The sequence below is a fragment of the Seriola aureovittata genome, chromosome 10 (assembly GCF_021018895.1).
Source record: "Seriola aureovittata isolate HTS-2021-v1 ecotype China chromosome 10, ASM2101889v1, whole genome shotgun sequence".
NCBI lineage: Eukaryota > Metazoa > Chordata > Actinopteri > Carangiformes > Carangidae > Seriola > Seriola aureovittata.
In genome coordinates this window covers 11,296,700-11,318,457 of record NC_079373.1, presented here as the reverse complement: position 1 = coordinate 11,318,457, position 21,758 = coordinate 11,296,700, and the positions used below count along the sequence as shown (strand labels likewise).

General features: G+C 40.2%; 3 protein-coding genes across 7 annotated transcripts; 2 read left to right on the top strand and 1 right to left on the bottom strand.

Annotated features, from left to right (window-relative positions):
- The first annotated feature begins 607 nt into the window (after positions 1-607).
- On the top strand, positions 608-10,920 carry incenp (inner centromere protein). 5 transcript variants are annotated; one of them, XM_056388308.1, is made up of 21 exons: positions 608-809; positions 1,810-1,958; positions 2,122-2,232; positions 2,347-2,966; positions 3,088-3,130; positions 3,307-3,376; positions 3,484-3,610; positions 3,759-3,798; positions 3,932-4,019; positions 4,155-4,295; positions 4,715-4,732; positions 6,527-6,636; positions 6,768-6,888; positions 6,976-7,074; positions 7,398-7,558; positions 7,704-7,803; positions 8,177-8,278; positions 8,453-8,488; positions 8,703-8,765; positions 8,884-9,037; positions 10,368-10,920. In XM_056388308.1, the coding sequence occupies exons 2-21, from the start codon at positions 1,819-1,821 to the stop codon at positions 10,541-10,543; spliced, it is 2,520 nt and encodes an 839-aa protein (XP_056244283.1). In that variant the 5' UTR covers positions 608-809; positions 1,810-1,818; the 3' UTR covers positions 10,544-10,920. The 5 variants fall into 5 exon arrangements, with proteins under 5 accessions (XP_056244283.1, XP_056244282.1, XP_056244280.1 ...); XM_056388307.1 differs by having other exon boundaries at positions 609-809; positions 6,976-7,086; positions 8,180-8,278; XM_056388305.1 differs by having other exon boundaries at positions 609-809; positions 6,976-7,086.
- Positions 10,921-12,160: 1,240 nt separating this feature from the next.
- fth1b (ferritin, heavy polypeptide 1b) lies at positions 12,161-17,014 on the top strand. Its single transcript, XM_056388098.1, has 5 exons — positions 12,161-12,310; positions 13,524-13,627; positions 13,746-13,892; positions 14,135-14,260; positions 15,040-17,014. Exons 2-5 carry the CDS (start codon positions 13,526-13,528, stop codon positions 15,196-15,198), a joined length of 534 nt encoding a protein of 177 aa, XP_056244073.1. The 5' UTR covers positions 12,161-12,310; positions 13,524-13,525; the 3' UTR covers positions 15,199-17,014.
- Positions 15,824-21,692, bottom strand: best1 (bestrophin 1). Its single transcript, XM_056388100.1, has 9 exons — positions 21,516-21,692; positions 20,470-20,564; positions 20,058-20,291; positions 19,712-19,866; positions 19,514-19,591; positions 19,029-19,181; positions 18,846-18,926; positions 18,603-18,754; positions 15,824-18,525 (listed from the first exon to the last, which is right to left on the bottom strand). Exons 1-9 carry the CDS (start codon positions 21,665-21,667, stop codon positions 17,448-17,450), a joined length of 2,178 nt encoding a protein of 725 aa, XP_056244075.1. The 5' UTR covers positions 21,668-21,692; the 3' UTR covers positions 15,824-17,447.
- Positions 21,693-21,758: the final 66 nt, after the last annotated feature.

The window sequence follows — 21,758 nt, the reverse complement described above, 5'->3', positions numbered from 1 at the left end:
CTGCATTATTCCTGAATTTGCTTGTGTTTTGTCTATTTACATGTCTTTTCGTACATTTCGGTGCATTGGGCTCTCAGGGTCACTGTACAGTTGAAAGGTTTACCTTTGTGAACTGGGCCAGTCTTTGCTGTGCTACCAATGTCTTCAAACATCCTGTAGCTTTGCTTTTCTGAAGAAAGAAAGAAAGAAAGCAACAACCCTACAAGTCTGCAAGAGAATATGGGACAGAGGACAGAAAGAGGCCATCACATCTAAATTTACTTATAGCGTGGCTATGCTTTAGGGTTTCTTAAAATAAACTCGTATGTGTTTTGTCGCAGTCTCTACCAAACACGCAGATTACCCGTGGTCGGATCGGAGCAAATCCTGGCTAACATGGATTGGTTGATTTAAATCTGAGCAGCGCTGTAACACCGCCCAGCACTTCCGTCGTGTTCGCATGATTTGTATTCACATGTCGACCGTTTCCGCACTCCGCACCACTCCTCGCTATTCATCCAAACGTCTGGCTCCGCCTTTTCAGAGACAATCCACAAATCGAGCAGCTCCTCTGGTCACGGAGCCCCGGGATTGGCTGGTGTGGTTTTGAACCAGTTAAACGGTTTCAGCGGGTGAGTTGGACGCAGAGGAAACGGTGGAGCTGTTACCGTCCAGGACGTCCTGTAAAGTTTACACATGAGCTGAAAACAAAGTTGACGTTCCTTCATTTTAGCACATTTATTTTCACGTCAGTATGCGATAGATTTACTTTTTAACATTAGTGGAGCAGCGAGCATCGGATTTCTTTTTCAGAAACTTGGATATCAAAGGTAAATATTCAAAGGCAACATTAGCGTTAACTAGCTAACATCGTAGCGACAGCCTTTTAATTGCAGACCAATTTAAAACGTCATATCCAACTCAGTTAAGTAAACTTACTGTGTCTACCAGTAAGTGTCACTGTCTTAGGAATTGGAATTATTTGAGTTTTAATGCTCGTTGGTCTCTTTTTGGGTGTTTTGATGTTAGCTAGCTAAGCTAACTTGTTGCCTGGGTAACGTTACGTTACTTATCCACGTTTATATTATAAAACGCTCAGGTCTGTGTTAGGGTGCTGTTAATGTGCTCTGTTTTTGCTGTAACGCGATGTGTCAGAGCTGAAGACAGCTGTGTTACTGTCGACCACACTGTTTTCAAATAGCTAACACACTAATACATCCGCGAAAACAGAAGACATTACGCATGCACCGACTTCACATACAAAGACAAGAACAGTGCAAAATGGATCTGTCAACGCGAGACTGAAAAACAAACAGAAACCAGAAAAACCTAGACTGATAAATGACTGCTTCAAATGTGCAGTTTCACATATTTGTCAATGTACTCTATTAGTTTGTGTATTGACATTATGAAGAGGCAGCATTTCCCCAGAATTGGCAGTGACTTGAAATGACATTTTAATTGTTTAGTAAGGTTTCTTGTCTGTGTCACTGATAACCTAGATAGTTAACCTTGCAACACTGTTAACCCTTGAATGAGCTGTAGGTGTGTGCCTTATATTTCAGGATCCCTTTTCGAGCAGAAGTGACTAAATAGACTGTGATATTACATTCAGATATTTACAGTGTAGCTTTTATGGTAGATAAAGTTATAGTTTTTTTTGTAACGTTAATGGTGGGTGTTTAGTTGGTTTAAAACAGGTGTGTTCAAATAGTCATACTGAAAGGGCGAAAGAGACTGCCAAAATTGTTCATGTGTTAATGTTCTCTAGATGAAGCTCCAAATTTGTCCCAACTTGTCTTGATTTTAATTGCTCAATCTTTCCCCCAGGCCATCACCATGAACTCTGTACTATCATCTGTACGTTCCCTCGTGCAAATGTTTGATGGCAAGACACAAGAATTCATCAGTGACATTGATAATGTCCACATGGTTTGGCTTGAGGAGATCCAACAAGAAGCCAACCGCATGTTCTCAAGGTACGCTTGAAGTAATGTCCTAAAATTCATTTGAATAAATTGTTAGGTCTCTTGTTTGTTTTTTTTCACAGGTTTCCATCTTTAGAAATATTTCATTCTGGGTAGTTCTACTCAATAATTGTTTTGAAGGTTTTACTAATAAAGCTGTTTTGTTTTATTTCAGAGATTTTAATGCGGAACCAGAATTAATGCCAAAAACACCATCACAGAAAAAGAATAGTCGCAGGAAGCGTGTATCTTTGGGGCGTCAGGAAGACAACCAAGCAAAGAGAAGGTTTGTTGCTTTCATTTCACAACAGTAAGGTCTAAATTATCACATTTCTTTAAACCTGAATTTTAAGCATGTTGTGCCTTTGTAACTCTTAGTAAATATTCCTTGCCTTCCCAGGTTTTCAAAGGGAAAGCGCAGTAACCTTCGTGGCTCATCTGTCAAATCACTGAACTTCATTGCTGAAGAAGAATCTATTCCTGAAGCTTCCACCTCTCAAGACAGTACCACTACACAGCCTAAACGCAACACCCGTAAAAACAAACAGACAAAGCCAGAGGTGGCAGAGGATGTGAGCCATTCACCTCACAGCAGCTGTAAAACGGAAGAGGTGCAGAACAAGAAACCAGAGCTGGTAGAGGAAGAAGAGGTGGACAAAAATACCAAGGGGAACAATGCAGAAGTCGAGCCTGATGACTTACCTAGCACTGCCCCATCTCCACCCAAGAAACCCTTACCTGAGGTTGTCGTCAACATTTCTTCATCAGACCGCTTGTCTGCTGAGTTTGCTAAAAAGCAGGAGCCATCTCCTGGCCGTACAGCTGCTAAGATTGCAATAGCTGGAGCTGCGCAAAGCTCACGGCGGAGCTCTGTGCGGTGCTCCCTGAAGTTACGTCACTCACTGGCTGGTCTGCGACACAGTATGACACAGGAGTCTGTTCGCCGCGCATCCCGTCGTTCCATGCTTAAGAGGAAGGCGGTGCGCACGGGCAACTCCACATGTAGCAGCAACATTAGTGGTGAGAGATGAGCTATATGTAGCTTATAAATACATAAAATGCAGAACATTTGCAAATTCTTTAATACTTTGATTCTTATTAAGCTATGTTTTATATCATGTAATGTCTTTTCTGTTTGTAGTGGACTCTTGCATGGACTCTACGGAGGAAGAGGATAAGGAAGTGTGAGTAATAAAATTTTTATTTGCGTGGATGCATACATTGTCGACTTTGCATCTAGAATTTAAGCTATTTGTAACAGTAACTGGTAAATTTGTCTTCATAACCTGCTTTTAGCTACATGTGACTGGTCATGAATTCATAAGTTCTTTTTTAAATATGAATGTATTCACTGCTATAGCATGCCAGAAGCTGTAACTTCAGACACAGAGGATAATGCTGCAGCAGAGGAATCTCAGGAAACTCCAAAGGTATAAATGTTTTTGTCTGTTAAGCGTCTAACTGAAATTGAATTCATCCAACACTTATTGATCAGCTGATATTTAATATTATTTATATCAATCAAATGCTTACCTAGATTAACCAGAGTATACATCCATCTGTTGGGCGTATTACTCGTTCTGTGGCTGCAAACTCTCCCACGCTGGCACCCCCATCGTTGTTTATTGCTGAGCAGAAAATGAGCACTCCCAACAAGAGAACAGGTATGAAAAATCAACACGTTTTAATTAGATCTTGTTTAGTTAGATTTTAGTTAATATTTCTTGTTGAATATAAAAATGTATTGGTATCTGAAAGTTGTAACAAATGTAACATGTATGCGCTAAATACATGTTTGCATTTGTGTTTCAGTTGTCACTGAGAAGCAACAGACTTCCCAGTCAAGTCGGAGGTGAGTTGTGGGTGTGTGCTGGGTATCATTTGATGGGCTGTTGTCCTGTCTTTACATATTGTCAGGATTTAGCTGTTTTTTTTTTTTCTTCTTTTTTTTTTTTTTTAAACAAAAACATTTTCTGTGTCTCCAGGTCAAGTCGAAGCACTAAACGTAAAGCACCAGATACTGTAGAGGAAAGTCCCACAAAGAGGTTCTCTCCTCCCAAGAAAAGCCAAAGTGTAAGATGCAAAAATCTCCCTGAGTGTTAATGTTGTAAAATGGAAATATGAAATGTGTATGAAAAAGGATGGATGAATTTTTTAATCAAATAGTAATGCTTTGGAATTTCCTCTTCTTTGTTTTTTGATAAACAGGCAATCAGGCCCAACATGAGATCTTTTCTCCACACTGTGCAGAAGAATCAGATGCTGATGATGACTCCAAACTCCCTCGGCCGCACAGCTGTTATCAAGTCCTTTATTAAACACACCACTCCGATGAGGGGTGATTCTAAGGTAAGTCAAACATTTAACTCGTAGCAAAGCAACAACATTGTCACTTTCCAAAGCTACCTTTATAGTAAAACTGTATCTTTCACCTCCGTTTGTATTGTAGGTTTTTGAATTTGAGCTCTCATTATTAGTGCTGTTTAGAGCAGAAAATACTTATTAACTGGCCAAAAACAGATGTGGTGTTATAGTGAATGTAAAGTAAATAGGATTGTGTCTAAACCATAATCTTATGTAGCTTTTTAGAACATTTTGTAGCTTGCAACAGCACAAATAAACATGGAGAAATGTCACAATTAAATTTGATATTGTTGCAGTTGATAAAGTGTGTATTCTTAAATTTAGAAAACGTTATCACTCGCTTTTGTTGCGCTGTCAAACTATGTGGTCCTCTTATTTGGATTTTTTTTTTCTCCTCTCCTCAGTTGAGTGTTGGTATAGTGGTAAGTGAATTTTGAAGAACTTTGTGGGCGTTTGATGGTGTCTAATATCCCATTATGCAATTTGATTAAATGTCTCCTCATTTAGAACTTAACTTTAGAAGAGCCCCTTTCCCACGTTTATATTTCAACCTAAATCGTCAGGCATTTTGTTTCCATCAGAGCTGAAATTAAGGCTGTCGCATCTTCATTGCTCAAGATTTAGAGAGATTTCTATTAGATATGGTCTCTAGTGAGAACAGAAGCTGCAACATTCCTGGATAAATAATTCAAAAGGGTTAGGGTTAAATGTTGTTTAGAATTAGGCCCTATACTACACCTCATGTATTTTAGACAGACATGCGCGTAAGCAACCGAAACTTACTCACAATAATTGAGCCCTGCAATTTTGCAGGGTCCTTGTGTGAAAGGGGCTACTGGATATACATTTTAACAACACCCCCAAGCTGTACTTTTTAGTTGGTTGTGTCTCTGATTTCACAGGTCACTAATACTCATACTTTGCAAGCCTTTATAATCTAACAACCCTTCAAACCACCTAAAAAGCTTCGGTAACCTCACTGTTTGCTGACTGTGACACTCTTGACGCTCCTGGTGGTGTTTGGACACTGTTGTGGTGATGCACTGGGTGATTCTCTGTTGGTTTGCTTCATTTTGTGTTTTGTTAGATGAACTATTGTTACAGAAGATATAGGTACAAAATTAGTTGTGCTTGACTGTGCAACAAAGCTTGTTTAAAGCGATACAAGATCTATCTCTGGAGTTTTATTCACCACTGAGAGCTGTAGGCAGTTGGTTACGTGGTTAACTTTCTGTACATACTTAAGGGTATCTGCAGGTCTTAAAAAGCATTAAATTCAGTTCCCTTAGAAAATCTAAAAACTTTGATTAATAAATTAATGATTTATTTTCAATTGGTTAATCTGTCAATCAATTTTCTGTGGCTCATCTGGATCCAGGCATGGATGTATTATGAAGCAACAAGCCCCTGGGCATAAACAAGTAACAAGCCCCCCCACCCCACCTATACTCCCAGACTGAGAGAAACACAAAACGACTACTTTTTGCGTCTCTAGTTTTGCCTGTCTTTGTCATCTTTTAATTGAGTTCTGTGACTTTAAAGTAAGAAATGTTAAGTCGCCTCATACGGCACCTCTAGTTCAGGGGCCATCTGACCCCTCTCGCTACACTCACAAGTATGCGTTGGAGACTTCACTGGAGATACTTTTTGTTCACATTGAATCGAGTGACATCATGCGTTTCCAAACTGTGTTGTGGTTCCTTTGTGAGAAAAGTTCAGCCTTGCAAGCAGCAGCTCAAGCACTAGCCAATCAAATCACATTTATGCAGATCCAGCCTGGCATTCAAGGTCAAAATGGAGGTTGAGAGGTTGATTATTGCGGTTATTGTGGTTGGGGATTACAGACTGTTTAGTTATCCATACATTCATTATATTAACGGGAATTATTGTTACATTTGGTAATGACCTGAAATGTGATTTGTTGAACTCTGGAGGGACCCTGTATTTGCTGAAACTGTCTGCACAGATGTTCAGAGACCAATAATCACAGGACAGAGGACAGGATGTCTCCCTGATATCATGTGTCCCTGCTGTTTAATAATATCAACTTGAACATAAACTTGACTTGACTTATTCTCAGAGGTGATCTTTTGGATTATTTTGATATTTGCCACCTATTACAGTCTGTTTTTAATTAAGTGTAGAAGGTGTTTTCTGAAAGCAACATTTCCTAAATTCTTTTTATCTTATTCTGTCATTGCTTTCTGTCTTGTCAGTCAAAAGAGCGTCACAAACTGGAAGCACTCAAAAAGAAGCAGGAGCAGGAGGAGGAAAGGATGAAGAAAATGGAGGAGGACAAGAAAAGGAAACAGGAGGAACTTAAAAGGTTAATGATCAGTGTCTTTCAGAGTCAATACACTATGACTGGACAGTTTAGTGATTCAAGTCATCTTTTTTTTTTTTATTATAACTATCACATTTATTTATAACACATAACTTTTAAATTTTGTTTTCTAGGAAGAGGGATGAGAGGCTAAGAAGGGTGTTTGAAGCCAAAGTAAAAGAAGAACAGAGGGAGGAAGAAAAGAAAAAGAAGATCGAGCAGAAAATGGCTCAGATTGATGAAAAAAATGACAAGGTATGCAACAAAGTTGGTGATTGAATTTGTATGTTCACCTCAAAACAGCATGATGTCTCATCTTTGATATTGTGCCTCTTAATGCAGCGTCAGGCAGAGGAGAAGGCCAAGAAGAAGGTGGCCATAAAACGTCAAGAGGAGCTGGAGCAAAAGAAGAAGTTGGAAGAAGAGGCTAAGAGGAAGAAGGTTCAGCAAGCAGTGAGATGATGCTATTATTTATTTAGTCATATCTGCGCTTCGTTTGGTCTGTGTGTTTGATGTAGCCATACCGACGGATGAGTAGTTTTTACACACTTGTTGTATGTTTTAGTGTCTTTAACGCCTATCTCTGGATTTTTTTTCAATATACAGTATGTATGTATGCAAAGTACAAATTGTTCATCGCTTGTCATGTCTGCCACATGACAAGGTTTTTTTTTTTTTTTTTTTTTTTTTTACTTAATTTCCTTTGCCATTATACATTGCAATCAGGCTTTTTCTTATGCTTTTTGTGTATGTTAAAACTTAAGGAGGAAGAGAAGCGGCAGCAGGAGGCCAAGAAGAAGGCTGAGGAGGAGGAACAGCGAGCTCGTAAGCAGGCTGAGACTCGCAAAGCACAGGAGCTGAAGAGGGAGCAGGAGCGAGAGAGGGAGAGGGAGCTGGAAAAAGAACGACAAGCTGCTGCTGAAAGGTAATCTATTAGTGCTACTTTGTAAAGTGAGTAGCCTCATTACCTTTTGAGAACGAGAAAGGTGTATTAAACTGAAATTTGCACAGGTGAAGATGAGACTCCAGGGCTTGTTTTTCTGACTTCTTGCCTTTTTTTTTTTTCCCAGGGAGCGAGTGGAAAAAGAAAAAGCTCTTGCTCTGCAGCGTGAACTGGAGAGAGCAGCGAGAGAGAAAGAGAGGAGAGAACTGGAGCAGAAAAGAAAACTGGTAAGAAATTTAAATTTGGAACCAAAATGTCTTTAACATGTTTCTGAAGTGTGATGTTTGATCAGTCCAAAATTAAATTTTATAAGTTTTATAGTACACGCACGGGAGATGGCACATAACAAGCCTAAGCAGTCACATGGTCAAAAGAAGCCACTCAAATAAGTAAAACTGTGCTGACAGGCAAATATCTTACCCTACACTTATATGGCTGAGACTGGTGATCTTTATTTGATTTCACCATTAGAATCCGTAGTAACTGAGTGAAGTTATCAAGAGACTGTATGTTGATGCAAACACCTGAACTCAGATTACTCTCTCGGGTATATTGCTCAGGTGCTCAGCTGTCTGGTTGTTCATGTGCTTTTTGTTCCAGCAGGAGGAGCAGCAGAGGTTAGCTGCAGAGGAGAAAGCTGCTAAAGAGAGGGAAGCTGCTAAGCAGAGAGAGGCTGCTGCGAAACAGGCTGCTAAGACACAGGTAAACCAGCAAGGGAAAAATATACTTAGTTTAGCTAAACTAGCACAGCAAAACATTAGCAACAGTTGACATAAAGGTTAACTATTCTCAATATAAAGGATCTGTTGGTTTCATCTAATTGATGATGTAATAACTAAATGTACTGTTTATTTTTTTCTGCCCTCTGTAATGAAGGCTGCTGCTGGGCTGAACGTCACTATGGATATCGAGGTAAGACCATTTTCACTGTAAACATGAGATACATTTAAAAAAAAACGTTCTGCGTCTGTGCATGTAAGGCAAGAAAAAGATTGCGTTTGGTTGTAATTGTTTTTTATTGAAGGTATTATTTCACATGAATCATTTGCCTGAATGTTGAAAAGTCTCTACTGGTTTGTTATGCCGTGGTGGAAACATTTACAACTTTTGTCCTTATCCTTTTCAGAACTCTGTGATGAGTACACCGGTTGGAAAAGGTGGTGGCCTGAATGTGACTGTGGATATCGAGGTAAAATTTTAATTACGTACAAGTATTTCATGGATTTCTGTCTTAAAATGTGAGCGAACTAATTTCTCATCATTCATAATCTCAAGATCCGTAATGTGTGTTTTATCCTCCTCTGCAGCAATCACCGCAGTCATACTCCATCACTCCAAAGGGCGGCAACAAACCTCTGGTTATGTCCAAAAGTGCAGAGGATTACGGAATGGACCAAAACAGTGACGACTCTACTGATGATGAGTCTGCCCCGAGGAAACCGATTCCGTCCTGGGCAGAGGGTATGTGTGAATGATCAGGCTCAGACGTCCAAACTGCTGCAGTAGTGTTGTACATTGATGCAGTTTAGTGATTAATGTTTCATAACAAACAAGGTTGAAAGCGACTGTTAGGGATGGGAATTTCTAAGATTTTATTGATATCAATGCCATTATCGATTCTGCTTATTGATCCGATTCTTTATCGATTCCTGTGGATTTTCTGTGTAAAAAAAAGTAGGTCTATACAGGTTTTCAGTGTCAACAACACAAGTTCTATTATGAGTCCCTGAACACTGAAAAAGATAGATAACAGCTCTGTAGTTGTTCAATCTCTCGAGGTGGGGGGTGCTGTCTGCGTCTTTAGGTCTGCCTTGTATTAATTTACTAAAAAAGAAAAAAACAAACGACTGATGGGAGCCAGCTCCCATCGTTCACTTAAAAGAGCCAGCTCGTTCGCAACCGACCCATCACTAATACGTACCTTCACTGCTCTGCTGAGACTGGGAAACACTCGTTGACCGGCGGCGTAGAGCGTCAAAAACATGGCACTCCTGATATTTAATGCCCTGCTGCGTCTACAGATGTTCCAGCATGTTGCTGTTGTTTCCACCCTTTGTTTGAAATCTTACTGCCACAGACATTGCACGTTGCGCTGTTATCTTCATTTTGTGTGAAATTAAGCCACACTCCCTCGACTCCATCGTTGTCGCTCACGCTGACTGCCTCTGTTTGTAACTAGCATGTCTACTGTGTAGCATTTCTCCACTGTGTGGCAGACTGTCCTGGATGCTATCAGAGTTTAGGCTAATGTTGGCTTTTATTGAATTTGGGGAAGTTATACTCGTGCTAGTGTTAATGTTTGCCAAACACATCAGGTAGTGTTCATATCCTCAAAATCCTTTCCTCTGGTAATGTTCAAACTGAAAACATATTGCTTTAAAATACAAACAAGTATGTAAGCCAAGAGGCCAAACAGGGTTATGTTAGAGTGACTAACTCTGTTCTGCATAACAAGAACAGCATGTTTTTATGTCCACAACCTTTGCATGGAACATCAACTGGTGAACATACACCTGGAACATGCAGCTCTAGCCTCTTTAGCATTATGTCATGTATGTAGCCATTAAGTGCATATTAACAATCTTTTTCCAAGATTTCGTTTCATTATGAGTCAGCTGGAAAAATTAAAGACAGTCAGAGGCCTGCAACAGTTGTCAATTTAGCCAAAAATGCCTGTTACCTTTTTTTTTTAATATAATATACAGACCTGTTGGTTGTAAGTTATATGACTGCAGTCTCGGGTTGTGTAGTCTTAAGTCAAAACATTGTTTATATTTTTTCTTCCTCCCAGGTCCCAACCTGCAGCAGATCATCATGAAGCAGTACTTCAACCCTCCTGATTTAGACTCTTTCTTTGGAACGATTGAACCACCAAAACTGGAAAACATATTTTACAAGAGCAAGCCTCGCTATTTTAAACGCACCAGCTCTGCTGTGTGGCACTCACCTCCAATTGGAACCAAGTAATGTCTGTACACGGATACAGATATACACTGCTGTATATAGTTTAATTTTTTTGCTTTAAAACCTGTTTCCAATAAAGTAAAGTTTTTTTCTGAATGATTATTTCCACTATTAAATTTGTTTAAAGGTTTTAGGCACCAACATTTTAGAAATATTGTTACTAGTATGTAAAATATCATGGATTTAAGTGATACATGTGTGATGAAACTGATGCTTGACTTGTACTTGAAAATTAGTCTGTATTATAACCCAGTGGGATATTTGAAAGTTTTTGCCAATTTACCAGTAAAAACTTTCATTTGTATGTGTGTTGACTGTAAATGATAGAATTCCCATGTTTGGGATTTATCAAGTGCATTAAAATGGTTGGTTGCACCAAATATTGTGCAAGTTGCAGCTTTTGAATGCCTCGATAATACATGATCCCCAAGAGAAATGTATATTTTTCATAGGCTGAGGTGTGCCCGTAACCAGTTGGAACTGCAGCTGAAAATGTTTTCCCTGCACACTTTTAGTTATCAGCTATTTTAGCTGATCAGACATCTGCTCAGGTTTAAGGTTGGTGGAGGTATAAGTGTTATTTGTCCCACCAGGTCATAACAAGTTAGGCAAAGAGATGTCAATCAAACACAGACCTGCACAGTCTGAAATCATTCCCAAATAAGATACAATATGTAAATATATATACCATGAGTGTGCAGGGCCTTTAAATAAAAATCAAAGTATTTTATTTCAACCAGTTTATGTTTATAAAGGACCTTTAAGAAGACACCACCCATCTTTAGATCCTAGTAGATATTTCTTTTTACATCAAAGGACATCACTGCTTTAGTTGTTTACATACATTTTAATTTAATGTAGCTGATGCTTAAAAGATATAATGTGATAGCGTATTATTACCATTTAAATTTTGATTTGCATGCTTAAATCCACTGTTCACATGGGCATTTAAGAAGTTTTTTGTAATTATCCCACCCCTTTAACTGCTGACAGTGTTGCCAGATCGCAAGGTTTTCCGCCCATTTTAGTTAGTTATTCTTAAATGGTCGGGTATAATTTGGGCTGCTCTCTTGTACCATTAGGGCATTATATTCCAAATATTTTCAAACAGTAAGGGAGGAGCTGCCGGGGAGTCAAAGATACTGTGTGAGGTGAAAGGGACAGGTGCATGCAGGTGTCCTAAAGAAGAGGACTACGCCTGCTCTCAGAATCTGGGGTTATGGTGCATAACGTCCGCTTAAAATTAAGAAAACTGCTGAATTTGCATGAGAACCACCACGTCTTCAATGTGAAAGCAATTTATTGATGGTTGTCACTACATACAATTGTACATAGCAACAGGAACTGTTAATAGCGAATTTGGCACACTTGTTTGTTTGTTTTTTTGTATTTTATTTATTTATTTTTTTTTTTACAAAATGTTAACAAATATTGATTAAAAACGGGTCTCAATTTGTATATTTCCTGTTCCCTGTAAAATTTATTGACTTTAATGTTAATATCGTTTAATGTAACATCATCCTAACGACTTTGTTGTAGCAAAATTAGGTAGTTTGTAGACTTTGCGTTGGCTACTTTTTGTCTGTCAAATCTGGCAACACTGACTGCGCTAACGTAGAAAGAGCGGAGGGAGCGACCTAACGTTTCATACAGACCGGTAACGTGAGCTGCTCTGCAGAATAACTTCTGTGGCTGGAAATTTAAGGTCGGAAATATTGCACTGCTACACAACTACTCACGTCTGCGAGAAGTCCCAGATCGACAAACCAGGTATGTTTGTGTCACAGCTCGATGCTCATTTATGCTGTAAGTTGTTAGCCTACCTGTCGTGTTGTCTGTGGGATGAATGAATTCATGGTTGCTAACTGTGTTTGGCAACGTTATTCAGATCTGGTAACGTAACTTGTAGCTGTCGTCAGTTAGCTGCCCGGTGTGGTAGAATAACATGTGATCGATAAAGTCAGCATTATCGCCACAGTCAAGGAAACTTTTCCCTTTTTAGTTTTGTGTTGAAGTTAGCAACCATGTTAGCAAGCCTTGCTATCAGCCCACCTTGACCCAACGTCTCTTTACATAAGCAGGTAAACAGTCTGTGCCTCATACCATCCACAGTTTTGTGAACATAGTTATTAGCTGCGACTCGAAGACAAAAGCTGTTAAGCCAGTTTGAAAGTGGCTTTGACCGATAGTGTCTCACTTAAACACACACGTTTTATCATTTTTTCATGTAGTTAAATTGTGAGGTGAAGGTCAGTTTGTCTGAATCAATATGAATACAGGTGTCCCCTCAAAGGGTCAGTGTACCCAATCAGGATACTCGGGAGTCACTTCCTTTGGGCATTTTCTTTGTTAGAAAGAAGTTATTTTACTGAAAACTGTTCACAGTGAGGTGGATTGTCCGGAGAAATTGCTGCATGTAAACTAAATGGTTAAATGTAAAGTGTTTTGATTTTCCATTCACTGTTTTGGGGTCAAGGCAGAAATCTCAAGGGCAGATATCTTAAAACGTGCAAGTAAAACCCAACATGAGCTGCATGGATAGATACAACTAGAATAAGTGAGGAAAACCCGTTTGCCCATCTGAATGGTGAATAGCAGTTACTTGAATGGTGTGCATGCTTTCATGAAGTCTTTATGGAAATCCACTGATTCTGTTTAGCAAGCTCTTCAGTGAAGTGTAGTGAGAAGAATGATGAGTCTGGTGATGTTGGCAGGGATGGTGGAGGGGTAAAGTATCATCAGCCAGTGTCAGCTGTGCTCCAAAGTGCTTTTGTCTTTTGGCGGTGGTTTGTGATGCAACATATACTGCATCAGCTGAGTTCAAGTATCCGTCCAGGTCTTTTATTAGCAGTTGTCTGAAAGGTCTTTGCTTGTTGTACTTTTAAAATGTGCCTATACAAATATGTACTGCCTTAAATTTGACTAGCAGAAGAGTGTCGTGGAAATTTGTTCACTCACTTATTCTTTGTTATAATCCATACAGAAATGAGTTCGCAAATCCGACAAAACTTCCACCAGGACTGCGAGGCTGCCATTAACAGACAGATAAACCTGGAGCTGTATGCCTCCTATGTTTATCTCTCTATGGTAAGAAACGCTTTCAAGCCAGCAGCTTGATGTGCATCTTCTCTGCTCAGCGCTCATAGCTCACTGCTGCTTGTGATGAAACGAATGCTTTCTCATCTTTCTTTTTGTTCATTTTTAGGCCTACTACTTTGATAGGGATGATAAATCCCTGCCAAATTTTGCAAAGTTCTTTCGCACACAGTCCAAAGAGGAGAATGAACATGCAGAGAAGCTGATGAGTCTGCAGAACAAGAGGGGAGGCAGGATTTTTCTGCAGGACATCAGGGTATGAACTGACGCTTCTTCTACTAAACAATGTTACAGTGTCAAGAATGTCAGTTTTATTAAAAAAAAATTTCACAGCAGGTTGGGTAAAGAAAGGGGCTTTTGTAGATACTTTTTAAATGTTTATTAAATATGGTGCAAGTACCATTTTATGATAAAATGGTTAACTATCAGTTGGTTATTTTAGTGGACTCAGCATATCATGAGTATTGAATTGTGGTGAATTATTTATGTCCGTCTTAGAAACCTGATAGAGATGAGTGGGGGAGCGGCCTGGAGGCTTTGGAGTGTGCCCTGCAGCTGGAGAAAAGCGTAAACCAATCTCTGCTGGACCTGCAAAAAATGGCAACTGATCACAACGATCCTCATGTAAGCAGCAAACTAAGGGCTAATGCACACAGGCTCCGGCTCTGTCACGTCCCAGCTCCTTTTACAGCTGCAGGAAACAATCTGCTGCCATTTTACTCAGCACTATTGGCATTTGACTTAATATTCATTTTAATGATACATTTCATTTGTTTCTTGACACAGCAAAACTTGTTTTTGGTGTTTGTAGTTAGCGAGTGGTTAGGATTATGGTTAGGGTTAAACCGCCCATTCAACCTCAGTTTGTGTGATCAGCTATACTCTGTTGGTTAATATGGCCAAATTCACAATATAGCTGTTTTCGTTTACGTATTTTCTGTCATCGGACAACGACCAGCACTCATTACCAAGCTGCTGGGTTGTAAATAAAAACATTATTTTATCATCACAACATTGTCAGGCAATATCAACAAAGGGGTTAATGACAGCAGCCGTGCTGTGAGAGTGGGTGTACTGACATTTAAAACAAGTGATGGCAGAGAACAGGTTGTCATATTCAGTACTGCCCAAAAGCTGACCTGTTACACATTTAAATAACCTGCAAACCTGTATTCATGCTTGTAAAACACAAGAAATGTCACCAAAACATCTAAAAAAGCTGAAGTCCGCTGGAGAACAAACACTAATGAAACGTTTCTGGTGGAGATTGAAACTGCAATGGAGCCACAGCCGGATGCTGTGCAGGTATTGTATGTTTCTGTGGCGTGAAACATACAATACCTGCCATTTAGAGGATCTGAGAGTCTAATAAGAAGCAACATTTTGTCATTTATTTTCCACAGATGTGTGACTTCATAGAAACACATTTTCTGGATGAGCAGGTGAAATCTATCAAACAGCTCGCTGACTGGATCTCAAACCTGCGTCACATGGGAGCCCCTCAGACTGGCATGGCCGAGTACCTCTTTGACAAACACACCATGGCGGAAGAAGGCAGTTAAACTACAGTGTGACACTGATCATCCTGCTCACCTCTGCATGCAAGCCTGCCCCCAAATCCTGTACATGCACTACATATGTTTGCAAAAGCCATATATAGCTCTCTAAACTGGATTACTCCAGACCTCACTTGATGTTACATTCCAGTTTACAAACTATCATAGATGTGTTTTGTAGAAATAAAAACTGAACAGACCTTTATTTATTGCTTATTATGTGTTCATACTTATATATGTCACTGATCGTGGTATGGTGCCTAAAACAACAATTTAATGTCTGAACTGCAATTTGAAATCAGCTTTTTAAAATATTTTCTTCTCTTTGAGCAGTAAGTGTATGGAGGCTGGACTTTGCCACTAGAACATTTAAAGGCTTTTATAATATGTAAAATCACAATGACATGGAAATGAATTCAATACTTTAAAAGTGGATTTGAAAATAACTTCAAAGCACACTTTTTGTTACTCCATGTATTGTTGTATGTGTCTTATGATATTCCATCCCACTGCTTCCACATTTGTCTCCTGATATTAGCATTTACAGTTTAAGTTTTTCCACTCTTAGCCAGTGTGTCACATAAAAAATAATTTAGGTCTAACCCAACCTGGGGGTTGACTCCTATCAAACCTTTTTATCTTTTTTTTTTTTTTTTGTTGTGAATGCTAGATACTTTTACCTCTCTTGAAATGGCCCTAGAAAGAACAATTGCTCTTTGGTTTAACTGTTAACAATTCCTGTCCACACAAAGGCCATGCCTCTGTTTTTACGAACATTGGGAAGCATTGCTGTAGAATCACTTTATGTACAACATATATCATTCCTGTTACAGACAGCTGCTGCTCTGTGTTTTGGATCCCTAATTTTAAGTCCTGGTACAGTGGTTGCATGTCTTTAAACAGAATGAAATTAAACTAAAGAGCAAAGCAAAAACAAGTAATTTGGATGACACATTAGTAAATAGAATAGTCCATAATTTAAAAACAATATGATTAATAATATAATATAATGAATTTATTGGCCCATTTATTTATAATTTAACTAATTTGTACGTTCTTTTGTAAGTTTCATTTAAATTCATGTTCGATGTCCCTCTTTGTTGTTTTTTTTTTTTTTACTGATACATTCAAAACAAATCACCAAATTGATAATTGACTGAGGTTATGAATTACAGAGGTTAGAAATTAAAGTATTGGTCTCTTTCTTATGTTTGGTGACATCTACTTGTATCACTAACTCTGTGTTAGTGACTCGTGTTCCTTGTGATTTTGCGAGTCATACCAGACTCCCAGTTCATAAAACTAAAATGCAAGGACTTCTACAGTATATAATGTCATCATTGGATCATAGGGTCAGTCGCCATTGTGTTACCTCATTCTGCGACAGTGACTTAAAAGACACTTATTTAAATGAAAATCTTTGAAAATGCCACTTTAAGATGGCACACTTAACCCTCCATATATAGTATATGCACATCGTATTCATGTCAAACTGCCTGTCAGTGAGTGTACCCATGAAATAGAGTGGCTCCTTTAAATGCGCCAGTTGTATGAGGTGAATTGCTCATGTTTTGTGGGTTAACTGCAGGTGGCGACTCAGTAAGGCGACCGTACAGTAATTTCTTTAAATCAATTCTAATGTTATCTGGGCACACTGATGTAGATAAGCAGGTGAAAGCCATACAAATGTTTCCTCAGCTATTTCGTTGTTGGACAGATTGCCTCTCTCTGCAGATGCTTTATATAATGTTTTATGAATATATGTTGGTGTGAATTATACAGTATCCTTGAATAATAAGAAAATAAAGTACTATACAAATTATTTGCAGGTTTAAATTTTTTATTGAAAAAATTCTTGTTAAAATGACAAAAGAAGCATAATGTGATAAGTAATATTTATTAAGAGTACACTGATGGAAACTGCTAAGACTTCTAGAGTTTAAGAATATACACATTTTGGCCTCTTTTCATTTGAGTCTCAGCAGAAACTGTAAAGTATTTATTATTCTTCCTTCACATGTTGACGGTTAAATCTCATAAGGTGCTTTTTGCATTACAAGTAGGTTAATTCTTCTGGAAGAGTTTGTCAGGAAGTAAGAGATTAACTCAGTGTTTGCAACAAATCCTTTTCAATTGTGTGTATGGCTTTAGATGATGTAATGCCTTTCAGATGTAAGATAGGTCAGTACCTGTGTGTGTGTATGTGTGTGTGTGAGAAATATTTTGAATGCCACACGTGGTATAAAAACAGTGTGTCAATCTTGTTCCCTGCCTCCTGCCGCCTTGTTCACCCCACCATCCACCAAGACGCCCAGCAGGTCCCCCTCAGCCAGTGAGATTCCTGAATCATTGGGGGAGTTTTGCTGATTGGTTTCTTGTTGCGATGACGCTGAAGTGGAAACTGTGTTCATGTTACTGCTCAGCCCGCCGTTGGTGCCCCCGTTGCTTGCCCTCATGTTGGCGCTGAAGTTCCCATGGTTACTAAAATTACTGTGACTTGTACCGTTGCAGAGAGTTCCCGTCGTGCCAGCGCCGTTGGTGCTTGTTGCATTAATGCTGCTAGAGCTGCTGTTGGGATTACTGGGATTTGCTGCGGCTGTTCGAGAGGGAGGAGTGAACGAGAACACCCTTTCTCCTCCGCTTCCTGCGGCTCGAGCACTCGGGGGTCCAGGCTGGCTGTCGGCTGAGGGGAGGTTGTCCAGAGTAAGGCGAGGAGGGGGAGGCCGGCGAGACAGCAGGCCGTGTCCTGGTCTGAGTTTAGATATTGGGCAGAGTTCAGGTAGAGGGTCAGGGAAGGAGAAGGTAGGGGCACTCTGCATCTCCCCATCCTCACTCAGCCAGGGGAAAGCAGAGGATGGCGGTGGGGGGACATGGTTTGGGGTGTCAGGAGGCAGCAGCTGTGAGCCCACCGTTGGAGGGGCGAGGGAGCTGCAGCTGCGATCCCATTCATTCTGGGCTCTCCGGGCGGGTCGAGGGCGGGGCACTGCAGGGGGCACGCAGTGGATGGGTGTTTGTGGGCAGCTGTAGAAACCTGGTCTCTCGTACAAGGGCATGGTGGAGAAGGCGTAGTCTGGATCTCGCTCATGGTTCAAAGGCTGGCGAACTTGACCCAGAGTTGATGGAGCCTCTGGGTGCAGGTAAAGAGGGAAGCGACTTAGTGGAGCTCCAGGACGGCGGCGCAGCAGAGAGACCCGGGAGGAGCGAGGAAAGTTAGGGGACTGGACACCAAGAAGACGACCCAGCCCTCCCAGCAGTGGGGTGGAGTAATTGGCTTCTTCATGTTCTTTGATCTGCTCCAGATTGGACTGAAACTCCATCTCCTCCTTAGGAACACTGGTTTAGATCACACAGATGGTCACATGACAGCGTATTTCAGAATTGTGTACCAGGAAATAAAAACATTACTGAACCTGATATCCAGGGCTGAGCCCATGAAGGAGGGTTTGCGGTGTTCGGCACTGGCAGCAGTGTAGGGAGGCTGAGGCTCAGACTCATTCCAGTACATATCCCTCTCAACCAGCGGCAGGCTATCGTACATCTCATCCACAGACAACAAGGACACCTGGGACACGATGAAAATGACAGCAGGTACAACAAGACAGCTGCTGTCTACAGCTGATAAAAAACAACCAACAAACAGTTTAGATCCAAACCTGTAAATTGCGATCAACAAGCCAATTGGTCTCAAAGTCATCATCGTCTTCACCAAAAGGGTTTATGAGTTGCTCAGCCACCTGAGACCATGAAAAGAAAAGGTCAACAATACAGCTCAGGATTTGACAAATTAATCAAATTTCACTGTGACTATATCACACAAACAATCTGATGTTCCTCACCTTCAGCCAACCAACGTAGAAGAAAAACTGCAACAGGGTGAACACAGGCAGGTAGAAGTCCAGATCATGACCCGGGTAACCCTTAGCTGGATCCAAGAACTGACGACCAATCAGACAAGCCAGGAAAAAGCTGTAGACAGCAACTGTCACCACCTAATTAAAAAACATTTGTCAAGTCCAGCAGTGTTTCGCAGCAACCGCAGAAAAAAGATTTACCAAGTCTCTAGAAGAGTTGTTTTATTGCTCTTTTGGTTAAGTTTTTAATTTTGATTAAACCAAGTGAATCACTTCAGGTACCTGATGATTACTTTAAGAACACAATTAAATTCTTTTTTAGTAAAACCAGTAGCCTCATTTTGGCTTAGTGTCACAATCATTGGCAGGGTTGTTTATTTTTCTAACACATAATCATTGTGTAATTATCACTAAATGAAAACTACTAAATCTATTTGTTCTACTGCCACAGTATAAAGCATCAACAAGACCTGAGTATAGACAAGAGGCAGGCTGATCCAGTCATAACCGTACAGCTTCATACACTTTGCCCGTAAACTATTCAACTCCTGAACAGAGAAAAAAGCAGGACATGGAGAAACCATTTTTAAAAAAATGCTTCAAAGACAAGATTTTATCCAAGAGACGACGCTCTGCTGGCCTGCTGACGGATGCACATGAACACCTACAGTGAGAATGGCTGTGAGCGCCACGTCATTGTTGATGCGACCCTCAGTCCGAGCTCTCAGAGCCAGACTGACGAACCACATGCACGGGACCCAGAACTTGTTATGAGGAGAGGGTAAGTCCTCCAGGTGCCTCAGCTCTTCTGATGTCATCAAACCTGAAAGACAAACACGGCGTGGAGATAGAAGCAGCCGAAACAGCATAAACAGAGAAAGCACCACACCAGTGTCTTCATGACTTTAAACAGTGCAAACAGAGCCAGCAGCTCTGGGTGTGGTTGTGTTGTATGTGACAAGACTGGCAGGCCAATGAGCAGTGAGTTTAAGTGGTTTCACCACCACTTCATACCTGCCTGCACCAGGTGCTCCATGGTGGGGAACCTCTTGTAGACGGCTGTGCTGACAGAGCGGTAGATGAGCACACCAGACAGGTTGGCGTATCTCATCAGAGTTCGGCGGGTCAGCCTGGACGCCTCGTCAGCCCCACGAACATGACCACCCACTAATGCTGCCAGGCGGTCCGGCCAGGGGACATTCTCAAACTGGCCCCACCAACGGGACACAACCAAGGTCACGTAGAAACCTGGTTAAAAATGTCAAAATTGTGGCGTTAGAGGCCGTCTGCAGTGGTGGTTTCCAGGAATTTAGATTTCTTCATGAGTATTGCACATGTTTGGACGATCATTCAGATTTAAATGAGATGGTGGTGCAGTTAAACTATCATCATCAACAAGGTGTAAAACAATCAGCCTCAGACTCACCCAGCACAAAGGACACTGGGATGAGCTCTGCATAGCGGTCACAGTATATGGACAGCCTCTCAAACAGCCTCTTCTGGTCATCATTGAACACAAACCTGGTGAAGGAAACATCTGCTGAGTCCCATCTATGACAACTGAGGAGAGACCTGTGACAAGAACCGGAACCACTCTTTTTCTGCTCTAACGTATGGCAGCATATTATTCCCACCATGATAAAAAAAAAAAAAAGTATTGTTACCTCATGACTGGAAAATATTCTTGTTTTAAAAAGGTTCTTTTCATATTGTAACAACATATTTTTCGTGTTATCATGGCATATTCTCATTATAAGAAAATACCTAATTAAACCCTTTTTAAATGTTAAATGTTTCTTAGCATCATTTTGTCTTGTTATATCACAAAATGTTCCAGTTATTACAGTCAACATGTCTCTTTAAAACAATAAAACCTTTCTCACTATAACAACATTCAAACTTCTCTCATTAAAACAAGAAAGTTTTCTCTTTATAACATAAGTTAGTTTGTTGTCGTGAGAAGTAACATCCATATGTTAGAATAAGAAAAAAAAAAGGTCCAGTCTTATTAATTTAGTATGTTGTAATAATGAGAAAAATCATTATAATGTGAAATATAATCTTGTTATTGCAGGAAACTGAGCAAATATTTGGTGGTCTGGTGTATCGAACCTGTGATGTAAAGAGTTGTTCTCTAAAACTCTAAAACCTCCTTGTTGAGTGAATACATACTGTTAAATAATGTCACAATGAGACCTGATGAATCAGCCCTGGTCTATGTATTGGCCGATACTGACTTATCAAATATTTGAGAACATTACATAGTTTGACCACTAGAGAGCACTGACAGGAGTATTTTTCAACTGGAGAATGTCTTCCTCAGTATGTATGTGTGGCCTTGACAAAGGGAAAAATTAATATCAGAAAAATATCAATATAAGGAATAAAAATCCAGTATGGGTCAGGCTCTCTGCAGAGTGGAGGACATGAGCAATGGCAGCTGAAGCTCAGTGTTTTCTCTTGGGCGAGTACCTATAAACAATACTGAAGAAGTAGTAGAGCAGAGTGAAGATGATGAGCTCTCTGTAGAGAAGTTTATAAATGCTGCCTTTCCATCGCAGGAGCAGGTGAAAGAAGGTTCCCAGACCTGCATCAGCAACCCTGCGGGAGTACGTTACTGTCATTGCTGCTCCTGCTGCTGCGCTTCGTTGGCCAACTTGCTGGCTGTCTGTGGCCTGACATAAAGGAAACCAGTGTGATGTTGTTTTCTGTGCT